Source organism: Mytilus californianus, unplaced genomic scaffold (assembly GCF_021869535.1).
Source record: "Mytilus californianus isolate M0D057914Y unplaced genomic scaffold, xbMytCali1.0.p SCAF_1, whole genome shotgun sequence".
NCBI lineage: Eukaryota > Metazoa > Mollusca > Bivalvia > Mytilida > Mytilidae > Mytilus > Mytilus californianus.
Window position 1 is genome coordinate 90,392,633 of NW_026262581.1, and position 21,498 is coordinate 90,414,130.

The following is a 21,498-nucleotide window of genomic DNA, read 5'->3' on the forward strand; positions in this document are numbered from 1 at the left end:
TTCCTTCACGCGATCAAACCAACTCTCCGTTTTATGTTTTCGAATCTATAATATGACCCAGTGCTAATTATAGATTGATTTTGCAGTTTGTACATCTACTATTATTTTTCGACATACAAACGGATTAGGTTGCATGTGGAATCATCATTAAAAGAGGCAAAACAGATATCAGTGTAACAGGTGGAATAACATCACCAATTAGATATCCACGGAGGGCATTCGGTATTTATCTCTAAAAGTGGAACATGAAGGTTTGTTTTTTCATGATATTACATATTTGAATTTATCAGGTAAAAAATAGCATGCATGCAAATTCTTGCCTCTATGGAATCAAAACTGTATCGTATATGCCCTTAATATATTTAGATTTCATTATAGTTCGTGCTATCATTTGAACAAGTTTTCTTTTTGATTTATTTCACATTTCGTCATCCCGGAGCCTTTTATAGCTTACGATATGGTAAAGGTTTTGTTCAGTTTTAAAAACCGTACTGTGACCTTACAAGAGCGCAACTATTCGGAATGCGTTTTCCATATTGAACCAGTGATGTTCCATATTTCATTTCTTGGAGAATACACAAAGTACAAAAAAATGGGTAGTAGTTCCTGATTCCTGATATGTTAGCGTTGTATTACAGCCAAAAAAATTGTATATGTTCCTGCGGCAAAAGTTGACTCCAAATGCTGTTGAAAGAAAAACGTCTATTTTTTTTCGCTAAATGGGAAAGGCAATTTTTTAATGGCTCCTTCGTACATAAATTGAATATATTTTTGGAACACTTTGTAAAACAAAAATTTAATTTTACGATTTTTTTTAACCTAAATGGAAAAGCTTTTGATGAAAAATAAATTCCACCAATGTATCACCAAATCAGGAGCCATACAACATTTTATTCTTTCAGAGTACCATCTTTGGTTATAATGCAAACAAATAAACGTGCTCTGGTAACCTGGAATATGTCACATCTACTGTATGTCCTATGGTCTTTAATGGTAAGTTGCCTCATTGGCAAACATATCACATCTCATTTTAGTATTGAACACTCAATTCAATCGAAAATAGCTTTTGATTTGTTGAGCTCGTTTAAGAGTTTAATAAAACTTATAAAAGATTAAAAAATGTTTGATCAGACTTTATGTATTACTTCTGAACTGAGATGCATAATTCAAATAAAAGCAAACTTTTATGATTATTTTATTTTATAGAAGAATATGACAAAATTTAAACAATCGAAACTTGTTAGATCAGGCTTCAACTTCTCAATCACAATACGAAAATATCAAAAAGATACAGACATTAATAAGTTTTTTCTGTCAAAAAGAGTTTCAATATCTAAAATCTCCATTTTTTTGCATTTTTTGTATTTATTTAACTGAATAATAATTAGTCGTAAATAATCAATAGATATAAGAAGATGTGGTATGAGTGCCAATGAGACAACTCTCCATCCAAGTCACAATTTGTAAAAGTAAACCATTATAGGTCATAGTACGGCTTTCAACACGGAGCCTTGGATCACACCGAACAGCAAGCTATAAAGGGCCCCAAAAATGACTAGTGTTAAAACCATTCAAACAGGAAAACCAACGATCTTATCTATATAAAAAACGAGAAACGAGAAACACTTATGAACCACATCAACAAACGACAACCACTGAACATCAGGTTCCTGACTTAGGACAGGTACCGGTGCAAACAAATGCAGCGGGTTTAAACGTTTTAATAGGCTCAAACCTTTACCCTACCTGAAACAATAGTGTAACATCACAACATAGAAAGACACACTATAAAATATCGATTGAAATGGCTTAACTCAATCAAAAGACATAGTAACAAAAAAAAATGAACATATGCTGAACGAATAAATTTGAACTATGACACAATGTAAATACAAAATAAATAAAACAAGGGGGTTAGATGTAAAACAGTATCAGAAAGACAATTAAAACCTTGGACTAAATGCCGCCAAATAAAATAACGTTCACAGGTAAATAAAAATAATTTAGTTGTAAGGTATACATGGAGTACGGAAATAATTTTTACAAAATCCTAGTACGAGAACAAAAGTGAAAATTTATCGTCATACTAAACACTTATCAAAGGTGGTATATATTAAAATAGTGAGACTAGATATAACACTGAATAAGTAAACATTAAATAACAAAAAAACATTATAAATTGTATCAACAAGTCAAATTAAGACGAAAGTACGATTTGAGAGTACTCGCAGCTACTGAAAGCTAGTTAAAAGCCAAACACAATTAATAATAAAAAATCATGCATCAGAGACTAAAATCAACTAAAACACATCACAGGGATTTAGTGTTTTAACGTCATGGACATCCAAAAAAGACATGACTTATAAATTATCTTACCCATTTTGATTTTTTTTTAAATTACTTTATATATTTCACGGACTGATTCCGAACAAGTTATAAGACGGAACATTATTTTTCCTCCTGACATTACATATAATATCGACGTGTTCATCCAAATTTAGGATCCTGGTTGGTTTCTCATGATTTTTGTTTATTTAGGTATAACTATATCCCACTAATAAATCTAGCTATTTACAGATTATCATAGTTAATCCATATGGCTGTCCTTTCTTGTTATAAAGGTGTAAATTATTTTGTAAATGTATACTTACTTTGTTTACAAAATCGCCCTGTGTTTTCAACACGACACTTGCATTGGTTTGGATTAATACAAGTGCCTCCATTAGCACAAGCTGGATCACATATCGCTGGAAAATAAAATGTTTATGGAAATTTTGCAAATAAAGGTAGCGGTTTTCGTAAAATATGCTCCAAATTAAAATTTGTCACAGCTAGGACGAAAGGAAAATAGATAATGCAGAGTAACAAACAAACGTATGCACTTCAAATTCCTCTTGGGCAGTAGATTGATATACTAGATGATGACGAGGAGGATGAAGATGATGAAACAAATTATACAAGTCGAAAGATGTTTAAAAATATATTGATTGATATAAGATGTACACCGTAACATATAAACATGCATATTATACACATATATTGTTGTTTCTTTTTGCAAAAATTTCGTATCATTGCAAATTACTTTACCCTGTTAGATCTACGCAATAGTATTTGTTTTACCTCCACCAGCACGATTTGAACGATTTTGCTGTTGCGAAATCGCGGCAACACCTCCTGCACTGTGTAAACTTCCTTAGACCACTCGGTCACCTAGACTATAAATGAATATAGCTTTCAATTGTCGAATAATTCTTTCCCGTCTGCCTCATCTAGGGTTTTGACATACTGGTAGTACATGATGTATTGTGTCATGTAGATGGATATCTTGCAGACTGCTATTTTTCTCTGCCGTAAAGGATGACAACACTAAGCATCTGATGCAGTAAAACTGGTACAGTTAATTTTATTAGCATCATGCAATCACATCAATATCATTTGATTACGTCTGATACATATGTAAGTATGAATAATACTTAATTAAAGTATAAATCATGTCATTTGTGAGTTTTCTCTACTTTGTGACAACTTTACGACAAACTCTCCATCCTTTAACGTAGCGATATACAGGACTAACACAACGAATTACAAAAACAAAATATTGTCAACTTTGTCCCAAACCATTTCAAGATCTGCAAATTTGCGGTAACAAGATTTTGTTCTTCTATTAGTGCTTATGTGGCATTGTGGCAACACCACTCGCCAACTGTCTTTAGTTAAATTAGTCTTTGTTTGTCGAGTAATTCCTTCATCTAAGATTGTATCTACTGTGACATTAAAATGGAATACCTTGCATGACAGCTGTTTTTGACCGTCGAAAAAGAACGATAAAAGTAGCCACGCATGGACATCAATATCATTTTATTATATACGTCTTAATATCAACAACTTTGCGACAAATGTATATCGGATAACCTATGGTTATACAGGGCTAACACCACATTTACAAATACTAAATACAAATACTAAGCCTGTTTAGCCAAATTGTGACGATATGGGCCTCGTCTTTTAACTTTAGTTTTTAGTTTGGGAACTAGCACATAGAAAACACGTCTTAAGTTAACGACATTTATTACCAGAGAGAGAGAGAGAGAGTAAACAAAAAGGAGTTTCCGGACATCACTTGTTCAATTCCGTATAAACATATGAAACTGAAATACACATATATAATATATATATATCTAAATATATAACATCCCCCGGCAGAAAGAAAATTTCCAATGAATTTTTGCATTTGTGGAATTCACAGCACAATCAAATAAAACTACATGATCAATATTACCAATATATCTTTCTAACTTTCATATGATATAAAGATTCTCTAACTTTCAATATATCTAAACGAACAAGTAACTGGTATGGATAACTTTTGTGGAATAATCCTCTTGTAACACATTGCGGAGTACTACATGCATAGAAAGTATCTTGCTTGTCATAAACGTGACAGTAAATATCATACAAAATACTATGAAATCACCAGAGACCTTACTCTTATTTTGTAGATAAATGCTAAAAGGGATGAAATATACACACATTCAAACAGTCTCACACACACATATACAATATAAGACCATCTCATAATACTCTCACGCACTCGGAAATTCTCATTAACCACTCACAGCAATACTACCTAGGTTATTTGTGATTAACGTATAAAAGTCACTGACAAATATTCATACAATCTCATTTGGTTATCTATGCCTTACTATTCCAGTTTCCATGTTTTGTGGGTTATTAAACGTGTTTCATTAACAGTCAACACTATAGAAAAACAATGTTTATTTCTTAAAATAAAGTGTGGTTTTCTTTACAAAGTCTTGTCAATACGATTCTGTTTTTAACTAATCCTTGCAACTTCGAACATACATTGTTATGACAAATGACATTCAAATACACTTACATAAATCCTAAATTCAAAATGGAAAAGAAACAAAATTTGATATAACCACGTACATATTCTAACTACATGTATTATGTTCAATAAATTTGTCTTTCAAAACCAATTTAGGCTAACTGCCTTCAAACTCTAATTAAAGCTTCATTACAAAAAAAAAACAACATGTTAATCAAACAAAATTATTCGTGTTATTAATAGTCAATACAAAATACCAAATACGATATTTCAATAATCATATTAAGTAGTCAAAATGTAAGTGATGCCGAAATAATAAAAAAACCAATGCATAATAATACAAAAAATACTTAAGGAACACACAATAAATGTCCATATATGTCTTTGTTGTTTTTGTTCTCTGGTCTTTATTTACTGACACTGCCAATAACATGTACTCGTAAGACGGAAGTTGCAGTTTGCCGGATATCTTACTATGAGATAAATCTCACAAATAAGTCTTAATGAACACACTGAGCTACTTATTGAAGAATAAGATACCGACAGCACTAATAATAACACGAGATAAATCACACAGATCCTGAGGAATTCCTTATATGTGAGTAGATATTCCAAATTAAGATGAATTTCACGTTGTACATAGCTACTTTATAAAATAGTCTTGAGAAAAATCTCACAGACAAATAGTAACTTGTCAATATATATATAAAGTTGTATTGCACATGTACGAGTATAAAGCGTGGACGCTAATTAAATGAAGATGATGTTTGGACACTATTTCCATGATGATATGTTAACATAAAACAACCTACTGAATAAAGAAAATATGTTTAATCTAGTGGCGGAGGTCTAGATTTCAATTTGGCCTTTGCTTTCGGTCCAAGCTGATTTTCCTGAAACCACATAGCGTTCACCAACTATATGAGCAAGATACGATCTATTTCCGTTTATAATTTAAAGTGCTAGAAATCTTTTAACTTTTAATTGACTTGCAGACGTTGATTCGCTAGACACGTCAATTTCACTAAAATTAATAACATTCTGATCCTTGAACCTAGCTGGTAATTTCTTAGTTCGCTTTGGGCGTGACATGGCTTTATTATTTTGAACAAATAAAATATTGTCTGATTTGCGTGTATTATCAGCGTCGGAAATATTATCTGATAAATTCTCAATATGCAAAGACAACGGAAATTGTTGTCTTTTTCCATACACTATTTCAAATGGCGAAAATCGAACACTTTGGTTTGGAGTATTGTTCATCGAAAATACTATTCCCGGTAATACGTCCTCCCATGGTTTTCCTTTTACAAGAAACGTTGTTAGTCTTTCAGACAAAGTTCTGTGAGGTCTCTCACAAGCTCCCAAACAGTGATGAGCGAAGCTGAGGGTATATTCCTGAATAATATCCAATAAATGACAAACTTCTCTGAAACATTTACCATTAAAATTCCGATCCGTGATCACTTATGACAAACTCCAAATTGCGTGACTAACTTACAAAGAGCATTTCCGACTGTTAACGGATCAGTGTATCGGTTCTGAAAACATGTATTTACTAAATAAGTCAATTGCAGTAAAAAAAAAAAGACACAGGGACGGGTCCATATTGAAGGTCCATTTCCCAAACTTCAAATGGTGCACACGGCGTAGGAAATGATGTAATAACAGCTTTTGTTTTTAGTGTGGTATTTTTCCTGCTTTGACATTCATGACATGATCGAATATAATCAGTTACTTTTTCACTCAAATTCGGAAAATAGTACTGTTCTTGGATCAAATCAAGAGTATTTTGTATACCGCAATGTCCGTCTAACGTTGAATCATGATGTAATTCAATTATTGTTTTTAGTGAAATTTTGGAAACAACTAGCTAAAAATTATTCATTGTTTTTGAACGGGACTGATTTCCTATTTCGTGTAACTATGAAATAATATTTCATTGATCGAGTGAAAATTTGGTATTAATAAAAGAAGTCTGCGCGCTTCTTTTTGCAGCTTTGGTAGTTAGTTTCTTTCAAGATATTGAATCAACGGTCTGCAGAATGCGTCATTGCGCTGCAATTCATGTATTGAATCGACACTAAATCCCTTTTCCCGAAAAATGTCAATCGATGTCAAAATATTTACATTTGAATCACTATCAATACCAGTAACAGAGTCTCGTTTTTTTTGTGTAATTGTTAGTGATTTCATTGTCACTCGTATCATTGTAACTAGTATGCGTATCATTAATGTCAGTACTTTGTTCAAATATTTTGTCCGAATCCTGTATATTATCACTTGGAGTGCTTTGATTAAATATTTTGTCTGGATCTTGAATATGAGAACTTTCAATGGTTTGATTTAAAAATATTGCATCACATTGAGAAGTAGCACTATCAGTACTTTGATCAAATATTTGATCCGATTTAAGTAAATTAGTGGTTTGAGTGATTTGTTGACATACGCTGTCTGACTGGTTCAACTGACCCGAAATCGACATTTAAGTATGTTTTGAATCAAAATCGGTCAGTTTATCTTTACTATTGATATCCAAAGGTTCCGATTCTTTCGGTTTATGTTTCGTTGATACATGTATATACTGTTTATTAATGTCTTCAATGTCGGCATCATATTCATTTTGTGCCTGTAACATCACATTATTGAGAGGAAGACTATTAACGACGGTGTACATCGGAACTGGCGCAGGCAGACAGATATTGTTCAGTTGTAAATTTTTACTGTCGCTAGTATCAGAGTCACATAATAAAGGGTCAATTGTATACATTGTACCTCCTGGAACAATAATTTGTCCTGTATTTTCCGGTTCATATGGGAAGTACGGATCTTTCTCGTCCTGGCTTTAAAATTTTTTACTAGTCTCTTGCGTGCATCGGGACAAGGCATCCGGAACTTGCATTTCCCTTGCAGGCTCGTATTGAATTTCAAAAGTATACTGCTGCAAAATAGCAATCCATCGCTCATAAATGGCGCCTTTCAGTACGTTGCTAAACAGCGGTTTCAGCGCCTGGTGGTCGCATTCTATAACAAACGACTTGGTTCGTAGGTATAATGAACATTCTGGAACGGCTGTAACCATGCCAAGTAATTCCAACTAGTTTTGTTGGACCATATGATTTCTGCCATTTACTAAGTGCCTTAGATCCGAATCGTATAACACGAACTTCATCAATTTCATTAATTTTCTGATATAGCACGTAACCAATCCCCTTACAACAAGAGTCTACAGCAAGTCTAAAAGGTAAATTGAAGTCTGGAAAGGCCAGAATAGGAGAATTCAGCAGGAGTAATTTAACATTCTGAAATGCACGTTGTTGTTCATCGGTCCAGCTAAAACGTTCATATTTCTTTAAACGTCTAGTCAGAGGGTTCGTAACTCTTTGACAATTTTTGGTATAGGATAATCAACGATGGCTTGAACACGGTCCGGTGGCGGCTCAATTCCTTTATTTGAAATTTTATGACCCAAGTATATACAAGAGTTCTGAGCAAAAGTGCACTTTTTGGGTCCTAGCTATAAACCTGCATTCGAAAGTCTTTGAAAAACGTTCCGAAAATCTTCAATATGCTGAACTAATGTTTCGGATGCAACAAGGATATCATCAAGATAGCACAAACATGATTTAAAAGTCAATCCTTTAAGCACTTTGTCCATCAACAGTTGAAAAGATGCTGGAGATGAGCTCAGTCCCATCGGTAATCTTAAGAATCTAAAAGTACCAAAACAGGTATTAAAGGCTGTGTAACGTTGACTTTCTTTTGAAATCGGTAACTGAAAAAATCCAGATGATAAATCTATTGAAGTCAGAAAATTCGGTGTTTTATTTGAAAACGATTCAGTGAGATCTTGTAAATCAGGAATTGAATAAGAAAAGTGCTGTCATGGAATTTAAATACCTAGAGTCGCAGCAAAAACGAAACTTTGACAAACTAGTCTCTTTTGATGACGTATTTGCTTTGCCTTTTTGGTTCGTTCCTTTCGACACAAGTACAACCGGACTTGTAATAGGGACATCTTCAGTTTCGTCTACCGGTGCAATTACTCCTTGTCGCAAAAGTTTATCTAAATGATGTCTTAGAATATCCTTTTTTTCAGGAGTTAAACGATATGAACGTTGGTGTTTCGGTTAAAAGTCGGGCTTCAAATATATTTGGTGTTGGACAACATTAGTAAAGCATAAGTCAGGGTTTTCCTCGGCTACAAATAATCCTTTATGAGAATGTAAAAATTCAATCAAAGTCGATTTCTGTACTTTAGTTAAGTATTCGGGAATATTAAAATAAGAAATAAATTAAGAGTCGATCTCAGTACCTTTATTCACCGGTTCAGTCGACAATTGAATATTTTGAACAAAATGAGTGTCATTATTTTCACTCAAAGGCATACATACATGATCCTTAGAAAATGGTTCAAGCTCCGCTAAAATCTGTCCTTTATTCAAATGTACAGTTTCAATACTTTAATAGGGACTTGTTTCTCTCGATTCACTGTCGCTACAGCTTTTGATAATATGACTACTCGGTCTTCAGATATTTTAGAAGTACATATACCATGCATTCCGTATTGCACTTTTCCATAAACGTGTCCCCAAATAATTACTTCTGAATTCGGAGGTATAGAAACGGGACTTTGAGTAAAAACTTTGAACTGTTTGGATTTTATGCAACAATCACTATAGTCAGGAACGATATTCTTGGAAAATAAGTAATGCGTTCCTAAAATTAAAGGATGCGATGTTTGCTCTATTAAAAATATATACAGAAATCCAGAGTTTTCCCTGAGGCACAGAAATCTTAACCTTAGCAGTTCCATAAATTTGTACTGTTTGATTATTCGCTAAAGTAATTTTTTTCATTTGTAGCACTAAACTCGGACTTCATGAAATCGGGTATTGAATTAAAACGTTGCGAAGACATGACATCTATTGAGCTACTTGTATCAATCAATGCTGATATTTCCAGATTTGCAATTCGCACAGGCATATATAAAAATTTACAAACAAACGCTGAATCGTCGTCACTTGTACATTCTGTGGATTCTGAATAATTACTGTAATGTTTATGGTCAGAATCAAGCGCAGTTTATTACAAATGTTAACATGGGCAGACTGATGTAAAGAAATTGTATTTAGTTGCCGCCTCTGGGTTCCTGCCCTGTGAACCCCGGGTTCATCCGGTTTCCCGAATAGTTTACACACTGTGGACTCTTATGGCCCGTTTTTCCACAAATATGACAAATAAAATAGGAATCTATATTGCCCCGTTCATTCTAATTGCAGGCACGTGCAAAGTGTCCAGGCGCTTGACATTTACGGCACAATCCACGGTCAGATTTAGATACTTGACGATCTCGATTTCGTGAACGAAAAAAATATCGTTTCCTTTTACATCACGAGTACAGTCTAGTTGCTGAGAAAAATCGATTTTGACACGGCTTAGGTTAGACTGTTTATTTGTCCTTGTAATTCACTAACCACATCAGTTTTAAAAAAATTTAAATCTTTCACCGCAACGGATGTGTTATCGGCAGATTTAGTAATAGCAGCTACGAGCGGTGCATCATCCTTTCGATAGCCGTAAGCTTCGCCCATTTTGGCAGCTGCTAGGCAATTTGCGCTATCACTATGGTGACCTGCCCGAACAGAAAAGGCGAGTTGATCAGGCAACCCCTTTATAAACGTAATGAGTATTTCGTGATCACTTTTGTGCAAACTTGTTGCTTTTTCAAGAAATTGTGGTAAACATCGTCCATTGATTGCCCTTTTAAAAGTTTCAATGTTTCGAATAGTTCACCTTCAAGAAGTAAAGTTGGACTTCGAAAATCAACATTAATATATATTGCTTCTTGTAAACCTGTTCAAACGTTTGTCATATTTGCTTATTGTCGGCTGGAAGAGTATTGAACCAAGTTAGAGCTAGGCCACAAAGGTGCAAATGAAAAGCGGCAATTTTTCTAGCATCCTCTTCCGGTAATATATGATGCAACACGGCATAAAACTCGAACTCACTCAAAAACTGAAATGCATTTTTATGTAGCCTAAGGTATCTCCAAATTTTCGACAATTTGCTAACTTTTCCTTTTCGTGAAAAGATTAATGTTTGAAATTTGATATGTGATTTTGAACTTCGAATTCAAGTCTAACTAAGGTATTTGGCGTTCTAGAATTGGTAAAATCTGAAATTTGAAATTTATCAAATGGTGTCCAGGCAGGGGTAGCTGGTGTCTCTATATTTGGCAAAATAAATGAATCATTTAATTGTAGTGGAGAATGTTGCAATAAATAACCAATATCGGGTTCTAGGTCGTCTGTTATTTGGTTATACAATAGAAAGTCGTCTGTTAATACAGACTCTTTGTCGGATGCCGACATTTACTCTATAAAAATACAATGTTATATATACAACACGGAAAAATCAGTAATGAGAACAACCTCACACACTGTACACTCAGCTGTAAGTACACGAGCAGAAATGAGATAAATCTCAAGTTCTACATAAATGAAAATAAATACACTGTACACTCAGCTGTAAGTAGATGAGCAGAAATGAGATAAATCTCAAATTCTACATAAATGAAAATAAATACAGGCAATGCATATTAAAATAAATCTTTATTTTTGCAATCTTCAATTATCCTAAGTAAAATTCGAATCCACCACAAACGTGCCAAATATGAATGTGGGTGAATACCGTCTATATAAAGGCCATAGTTATTTGAAAATACAGACGGACGGCCATGATGTTTTCTGACTTTAAGCAAGTCCAATTTAAAATATGATGAATGAACACGAAGCAAAATATTTGTTTCCCTAATAAATCTATTGACCTCGGCAACCTGGCATTCTAATAATGTATCCTGCACACGAAACAGCTCCGGTTCAGGGTTTTGTTGAAATAAATTCCACAAATAAATTGAATAGTAGGGAAGCTCCAGAAAAACAAGTTTGATTGTCGGGTAATATGAAAGGAACTTGTAAATTTGTTTGTATGTATCACATATGTGTTTTACTCGATCATTATTGTCCGATCGTAACTGAATAAATTTTCCAGATTTTTCTGTCCGGTCACAAGTACCTAGCCAAATGTGTATTGTAAGATGTCGTGAGGAAAGTTCGTGAATTTTAGATTCTAAATTTTCTTTAAGCCAAGTAAACTGAGTTTCAGTGTCCACACCACTTTTCCACCACCAAAATATTTTATTTTCAGGATGTGATGACCAGTCAACAATTTTAGCTAAATATTTGGCCTTGCTATTAGACAATACAACAGGTATTGTGCGCAAAAGAGGCGCTTGGTGAAGTGACTGGTCTAAATTACGCACTTGTTTACTCACACGGGCAAGACTCGGTTTTAGTGTGTAACCCGGATTTGTTTTCTATCAATCGATTTATGACTTTTGAACAGCGGTATACTACTGTCACCTTTATTTTGAACAGATATATCATGTTATGGAGGGGTATTTGCGAAAAATACCAGTCAAGGGACTGTAAAATTTCCCGAGCCGCTAGGCGAGGGAAATTTGGTCCCAAGACTGGTATTTTTCGCAAATACCCCTCCATAACATGAAATATCTGTTTAATTACACCGAATAGATTTGGATTGAAACTAATTCATTAACATGTTCATGCATAATTTTGAGGATAAGAGGATATTATCATAGAACCACGGGAATTAAACATGTACTAATACGCGTTAGCTCGCTTTTTTATGTAACGTCATATCCGAAAAATTTTGGCGGGAAAATTCTCGAGAGGGTAAAAAAGGAATATCCAGAATGGCAAATACCAAGGTATTTGAGGCAAATTCCCCGGCAGTGGTGAAAAACAGGCAAATTCGTTTGAAATGAGGAAAAAATATTAGAATTTGCGAAAAATACACTGGCTATCAACCAATCAAAATCTGGCTTTCTTATATAAGGTGTAATTAGGTGTAAAATGACGGTGGGCATAGATAACATTAACAAGCTCCGTTGGAAGTTGGTCATGATACTATTTGGCTTCAGTTTTTAAAAACAGAATAATAAAGTACTAACACCACACATAACTGTTTTATCCGGGGTTTTATTATAAAAAGTGGTAAATTTAGTAAATGTTAGTATTGTCGCCTATGGCAGAATAAATAGTACGGTTTTCCCCTAACGGCATTTATTACCAGAGAGAGAGTAAACAAAAAGGCGTTTCCGGCCATCGCTTGTACAATTCCGTATACACATATGAAACTGAATTACACATATATAATATATATATCTAAATATATAACAAAATATACTTTAGCCATTTTATTTATTTTTTATTTAATTCTGATTTTCATTGGTTTTGACCAAGCCGTATTTCGAAGGCGAGACTTAGTAATCGGCATTGGACATCTCGCTATGGTCAAGAAATCTTGTTAAACTAATTTTAAATTTATATGTTTTCAGATTCAATATCATGAATTGCAATATCATGAAATGATGAATATTGCTGGAACTTGAAGAACGTTTAACACATATAAAAAGATTGACACTACATTATTGCTTAATATGGTTGTGTTAAGACGCCCTCATATTAGACATTTTCGAAAACTTATCGACACTGACGCTTACACCTATGCCTAGGACTACAGGTAACCTTTTTAGGTGGGGTCATCTTAAGGTGTATAATGAGCACAGGCATTTATAAAAAATATATATATATATATAATTTACACTTTAATTAAAGGGGCACTAGCTGTCAAATTCATGTTCACCGATTTGACTCAAATTCTCATATTTGATTTATAACAATGCAAAACATTTATCCAAACTATTAAAAGTCTAAAATAAACAGTTAACAGGACATGAGCATGATAACATGTAGCTTCGTTTCGTGTGTATTGTAGTCTAGACGCCATCTAATTAACTATCGAGTTGACCTCCAAATACAATTCACGTGTTATCCATCTCTAGCTAAGGGGTTAAATTGAAGTTCACATGAATACGGATTCAATGAGGTCGAATTATTCACTTGCAAGTGAATAATTCATCATCACTGTTTCTTAGCTTATTTTGACAAAATTGAACCATACTGGCGGCTAAAATCGAATAATTATTTCACTATTTCACTTTCATTAATGGTTGAACAAAAAAAAATCATATATTAGATTTTTTATATATCTCGCAGCTAGTGCCCCTTTAAATACTGTATAAAAAAATATTTTCAATGATTTGTTGATTTATTGGCTCTACTTAGAAGCTGAGAATTGACCGATCTTCATATTATATTTTTTTAAAAAGGGGAAGGCTTTGTGTAAATTAATAGAATTTTCCACAGAAAGTCAGGATTCTACTTCGTCAAAATGATCTCTCAATAACGCCGAATATTTTTTTCAATCGTGAAAATGGAAGCCATTGTAGGGATGACCCGCGCTGTCAACTTAGATCTTGAAAACCGATAAATTTATCCACTTGGCATTATTACGATCCTTACATGACAGTTGTGTTTTAAAAAACAAATGTATCTATTAGCTATAAAGCATCTCATGTACTTTTAGGCCTTTTGTCAACTAAAAACTATTGTCTGGTTGGTTGTCATTGGTTATTTTGAAAGTTAATAAAAACATTAAAAAAAATTTATTTAAGTATTATGTGGAAGGGCAGACTAAACATTTGCAGAGTTTGAAGAATAATTAACATAGATTACACACACAAAAATGTTTTTTTCAGTTATGCATTTTTAAGATCCACTTATAAAGTCATGGACTTTTTGTATAAATCCAAGGAGGAGTTGGTGAACAACATTTGTCCCACTTTTTTTTTTTATACATTTCATAAATAAAATAATTAATATGCCTAAATTTTTCACTAAAAAATGAGTGAACGAAAGTAAAACAAAATACAACTGAGAAATACACTTCCAGTTTAAACATTTGAAAGGTATTTCACTTGACCCATATATTTCCTGTTTTGGTACCGTGATTGTGTAATGTTATTATATCAAAATGTAGCCTAAATCTATAAAAAAAATAATGGATCTGAAGCGAGACTGATGTATCAATATTTTTGCTTTATACGTATTCAGGACAAAACAGTCAACCCAAACACGCTTGAACGTAAAAAGGTGTACCCGATTTTCTCTTTTGATAAGATGAATACCCATTTTGGTTATTTTACCCCAAAAACTACATGAATGTAATTTACTGCTTGAAAAAGATCAATCAGTATAATTCGACAATTAGAAGAAAACAGTTGGAATATCACAAATCACCACTAAAAGAATTCAAAAACTAATGAGAGCACTTTGTGTTTCTAGCTCAGATTTTGAATAAAAAATTATAGAAAACCAACTAACGAATAATTATAGAAAACCAACTAACGAATAATTATAGAAAACCAACTAACGAATAATGAATTATATTTTTTTCTACCTCTGCTGAGTCAAACAAAGTTTTACGAGGGGAATTTTTTTTCTTCTATGGGATATCCATCCTATTTGCAGGGTCGCCATATTGAAAATATATGCGTTTATTTTTAAATATAATTTACCTCGTTAATATAGTTATAAATGTTAAGTTAAATTCATTTAGTGTATTTTTCCATTTTGATACGGTCCCTCTATTTTTTTTAGTCAGTGTAGGTATCGGTGTCGGTATAAGTGTCCGTGAAGATGACTTTTCGAAAATGTCTAATTGATTTAAGGTCCTCTAGATATTTCCTCGATGAATTTTTTTTTCAATATGGGACACGATTCAATATCTACGATAAGATTTAGATGATAAATATCGATTTGATTTAATCTTTAAATCTAAAAGATTAACATCTATTGTGTGCATGTACGTTTAAAATACTTCGATTGTTCCCACATATTGATGTGCCTAACTTACAAAACAATACAGTCGATCGAAAATTCCTCATGATTGTACAACTTTTAGTCTGTCGGACACTTGAACAAAACGAAGTTAATAGACGCTAGTTGACTCAACATTTTACAATTACTAGAAATCGATATATTTAAGGTGAATGGCAGTAGTAACGAATGCTGCTTTTTGTTTCGAATCTAAAACTATTCATAATTTTATATGTTGGTGACGTCTCATTGTAAAAAAGTTTGTTCGCCATTTGGTCAAATTTTATATTTTTTATAGATATGCGTGCATCATATGTATGCAGTAGTTTCCTTGTTATAAAGAATGTTCTGGTATTCTTGGGTAAACACCGTTCTAATTCATTTAATTTAAAAAATTGCATATCTTGTATGTGACAATAAATTTGCACATATATATAATAATTGTATGTGAAAATATTCACTCACGTGTGTTACAATTATTCCCTGTCCATCCAATACAACAGTACCTTTCAGTTGCGTATGTTGTAGTAGTTCTCCATTCCCACCAATTACTTAGAAAATAGAATGAATTCAACAGAGTCAATAGGAATAACAATATTTACTTTGTTTTTTGTTTTAATTTTTGGTTACAGTCTGAAGAGTTACTACCAATTCTCAAGCATTTTATTAATTGTGAGGGTCTATGCAAAATGACAAAAAAATCACTTAAAAAATACTAAAAAAAACCAAACTTAAGCCTCATACAAATTCAAAAAAACTTCGCGTATTATCATATATGTTATTGCCTCGCCTACGATAGTACCGGGGTAAAATGTTCTAGGTCTGTGCACCATCTGTTAGTCCGTCCGTCCCGTCAGCTTAAAACTATAGTTTAAAATAGGTTAAATGTTTGGGTTTAGAATAGTTTGTGGTCACATCAACGTACACCTACTACACACGTTCAGTATGAATTGAATTTTTATAGCCGACTATACGGTATGGGTTTTTCTCATTGTTGAAGGCCGTAGAGTTGCCTATAATTGCTCACATCCACTTCATTTGAATTTGGTGGATAGTTGTCTCATTGGCAATCATACCACATTTCTTTATATTTATATCTTTATAGATACACATTCATGTTGTTAATAATCTTGAACTATAGACAAAAGGAAACTTTGAATAGTAAAAATTACCAGAAAAACAAGAATATCAGCAAAAGAAAAACTACAACATAATAGAAATATAAGAAATTGTTGCTTAAGTTATCTAGTAAGTTTTTTCATATATATATATATTTAAATATCAGTACAACAATGTTAAATCTGCAAATTTGCGGAAGCAAATTTTTGTTCTTCCCTCGCCGGGATTCGAACTCATGCTATAGGGATATAGAGAAAACACCGCCTGCACTGTGTCCATCGCTCTAGACCACTCGGCCACCTAGATTGGACATAAATATAAATAAACCTTCTTTCAGTTTGCATTAATATGTATGTTTCTAAAAAGAGGAGTAGATCACATCTACAAGGGACTTAACTTTACGTTTCTACCCAAATACCACAAAATTCTTAAGTCAGACAAAAATCATTTCCTCTTATATGTCCCATTGAACCCTCTTTTTGGATTCGTTTCTTTTCAATATACAACAAGAGGCCCATCAGAGCCTAAATCGTTCACCAAAATAGTAAAAAAATGCGTAAAAGGCAACAATACAAGGACTCATTCAATTGTTTCGCCCATTGTTTTGTTTTGGGTATATGCTGTATTGCTGACTATTTTTGCTACTTAAAGTTTTTATGTTTGTTATAATTTTTTGAGATATTTCTAATTTAGAATAATTATGTACTGATATACTATATCTTTAACCACAGTTTGTTTTGTAAATTTGCCAGATGAATGTAGCATTCAGTTAACATAAAGATAACTTACCAGTGATGCCAGTCCCATCTACAACAAACACGCCTGTTTTCGTAACGAGTAACAGTTCTAGAACACCATCCCCTGTAAATATTGTACATGTATATATCAGACATCATGAAGACAAAGAACTCATAGGCTTTTGTATTACTGAATCAATAAATGGCAACAAAATGTATATATTTTACAAAGTAATTTTCCGAATCGATGAAGTTCTTAAGATGCGATCATTCTTTTAAAAAATAATATTTTAACAGATTTTGAATGCGCTTAGTAAAAGTTGTTGATTGTTTTTACCTCACTCACAAGGTCAAAGTGTGAAAGATGTTGATACCTACCAGTATTCGAATCGGAGTTTAGTGTGACGTCCATTTTCGCTGAACTATTACACATTTTGTTGAGAAGCCAGCTGAAGCCCGCCTCCGGGTGCGGGATTTTCTCGTTAGGTTGAAGACCCATTGGTGACCTTTGGTTGTTGGATTGTTGTCTCTTTGACACATTCCCCGTTTCCATTCTCAATTTTATTCATGATATCATCAAACAATATGGCAACAATTTTACAATTAATAGAAATTAAATTTAGCGTTACACATTGCAAAACACAATATTGCAAATATTAAATGTTTTGCTTAGTTTTGCATCGAAGGACAATTCTAAATCAAAGCACTGTAAGCGCTGTAGGCAGTTAACCAAAAACCAAGGCAAACGTAATTATGAAAACTGTGGCAGTGTTGCGTCAATTTTTTTTTTCAAGATTTGAAAGAACAAACATTAAAAATTCGTATATTGTACATTTATGTTTATTAAATGAATGATTATTAAGGAAAATTAATTAATATTTTATCAAGGGTTTCAAAAGCAACGCATATATCAATGTTTATTTTTAATGGTGAGTCTGCATTGGTACAAGTTCGCAATGATTGCTGTTGTTCTAGTTGGTAGTTAACGTTGGTACCAGTTGAGTTGACGTAGTACGAGTTTGTAATAGTATGAATGGACTTGCTTCCCTGGAAGGAACACAAAGTTTGGGTTCTACAGTACAAAAGTTATGAGACACAAATCATACAAATGTTTACTACTACACCAACCTGCCCATAGTAAATGTAAATGACCCCCACCTTCACCCCAAGTCCATGATGTCACTCCATACCAAGTTTGGAATAAAATGACAGTTGATTATAAAACAAATGGTCAAACATTCTTGGGCTTTACACTGCTTGAAAGATTTATATGTTTTCTTTAAAATGAGCCATATATGAAAATTTTTATAGGCCCAGAAATAATTCAAAGAATAATTAAAGCAAATTCAATTAACCTAGACTCATTTTTTGCATAATAAAATTTTATAATAAACAAGAAATAATTGTAACAGGATACTGTTACGAAGTCTCCCAAACAAAGCTCCCATAATTCGTCATTCCCATGGTCGCCTGATATTGGGCAAAGTCCAGTACACATTGGTTTGGTCTAGTAAAGTGATATGCATACGTGACGCCTAGGAGATTGACCCTATGTGTCATTCAAATCTTTTTGAAATGACGAACAGGAATAAATATGGTTTAGGAGTGGGTATCTCGACCGTTTACAAGTTCTTAAACAGGAGGGGTCGGGGTGACCTCAGGGACTCCCCCTATATTTCATTTGATTTGTTATATTGTCCCATACATGAATATATTTATGGTTTATGGGTGGGGATCTCGACTGTTTACAAGTTCTCAAACGGTAGGGGGGGAGGGGGTGACCCCAGGGACTCCCCCTATATTTTATTTGATTTGTTATATTGTCCTATACATGAATATATATATGGTTTAGGGAGGGGATCTCGACCGTTTACAAGTTCTCAAACAGAAGGGGTTTGGTGATGCCGGGAATTCCCCCAAATTTTCGTTTATTTGTTTTATTGTCCCATACAAGTATATATATGGTTTAAGGGTGGGAATCGCGACCGTTTACAAGATAAAAGCACATTTTCAAATTGAAGGAGGGTGGGATGACCCCAAGGGACTCACCCTATATTTTATTTTATTTGTTTATTGTCCTGTTCGCATTACTAAAGACCGCGTGTGTCTATCACTTACTGTTTTCGAGTAATAGTCATTTGAAAATTTCAAAAAAATAAAATCCCATAGGGTTTTACAGTAAACCCCTCCCTTCTTTATGCCCCTCAAAATACCCCTAAATAGTTCCCAATGCACAAAAAAAGATGGATGGCTCCGCTAGACATGTTAGTCTTATATTTTATGAAACCCTAAGTAAATCTGACAAGCGGTCCGAGTTGTCATCTTAGACGGTCCGAGTGGACTCGGTCCGACTTGTCTCTGGGACGAGTTGTGCCGCATTTCTTAAAACATTGACCTGATTGGTCGACGTTGATTACGTCGATTTCCGGTTCTTTTTTATTCATAAAATAACAACAACAAGGTCAGTATGGAAAGCCAACGGGGTCAAAATTCTTAATTCGTAAATTGTCAATTTGTAACTTGTAACTGTTAAATTTTAAAATTCTTAATTCGTATATTACTAATTTGTTAGTTTTATCTTTGTAATTTCAAAATTCTTAATTCGTAAATTCTCAAATTGTAACTTGCAACTGTGAAATTTTAAAATTCTTAATTCGTTAATTGTCAATTTGTAACTTGTATCTTTGTAATTTCAAAATTCTTAATTCATATATAAAATTGTCAATTTTTAACTTGTTACTGTGAAATTTCAAAATTCTTAATTCGTAAATTGTCAATTTGTAACTTGTAACTGTGTGATTTCAAAATTCTTTATTGGTAAATTGTCAATTTGTATATTGATGATTTGTAACTTGAAACATGTCGATTCGTTAAATGTCGATGTGATAAATGTCATCGTTGTATTATGCTAACGATCATTATGACGACAGATGGCGCTCGGTTTCTTCTTCGGTATATAAGCCTCCTGTAAGTAGGAGCACCTCCATATGGAGTATATACCTAAGTAATTTAAATCAATTATGTACAGCACATACATATAAAAGAAAACTAATAGATAAATACATTGTTTGTTTTATATGGCATATATGCAGGGAATCGGTTTTATATAGAGGTGACCTCGAATAAACATGTATGTCTACTGTACTGGTCACCACACCTGGGAGGGGGTGTGTCACTTCCTTTATCAAGGTATATACAGATGTGTCGCTGGAATGGGCTCCCTTATCAACTTTGCAAATATATTACTGTCACTTGGCAGGAAATGTCTTCTTAATATTTGACCAGGTCAAAATTAGACTAAATACATGAAATATAAGACTGAGCCGGAAAATTCTGACTAATATTGTTCTGGGCCGAAAATTTTGGGCAAAAGGTATGATGGGAGAAATGGGTTGACACCCAATATTCCTTAATATTATAATCTCAATGTTAAAATTTTGGAAAAGAATTTAATTATCTAATGATTTTTTAATGCAAGAAGCAAATAGATGAACAATCTTTTTCTATTTGGCTCTTGAGTAATGAAGATAAAAATGTTTAATATCATGTTTGTACTTTGCAAAACAAATTGAATGAAGTATTATTTTGAATGAGTCCCTTAGTTAATGTATACTATATATTAAAACTGTATTGAATATGCAATATTTTGTAATAAAGTCTAAAGTAACCAGAAAACTTAACGAGGACCTAAAATGGACTACTCATATTTCCACCGTAGCCAAGAAGGCAAACTCAACCCATTTCCATTCTCAATTTTATCAATACTAGGAATCCTGATAAGGAATTTGAGATATTGCCCACCAGAATGCAAGAAATCTGCATATATTTCACTGATCAGGTCAACAATGGAGTATGGAGCAATACGAACACATCTACGAACATCAACAAGCTTGAAAGAATACAACAACAAGCTGCAAGATTTATAACTGGAGACTACAAATCCAGAGAAGATGGTTGCGTCTCAAACACGCTCGCAAAACTGAAACTA

The 21,498-nt window shown here is 33.3% G+C and overlaps 1 protein-coding gene across 1 annotated transcript in view; it reads right to left on the reverse strand.

The window, feature by feature from the left end:
• The window catches only part of LOC127738317 (uncharacterized), a 49,408-nt gene extending 45,863 nt beyond the window's left edge, over positions 1 to 3,545 (reverse strand). The window contains exons 1-3 of the mRNA XM_052249521.1: positions 3,539 to 3,545; positions 2,652 to 2,747; positions 1,742 to 1,746 (exon numbers count right to left, since the gene is read on the reverse strand). Coding sequence (XP_052105481.1) covers positions 1,742 to 1,746; positions 2,652 to 2,747; positions 3,539 to 3,545 — 108 coding nt within the window. The remainder of the gene's footprint in view (positions 1 to 1,741; positions 1,747 to 2,651; positions 2,748 to 3,538) is intronic.
• Positions 3,546 to 21,498: the final 17,953 nt, after the last annotated feature.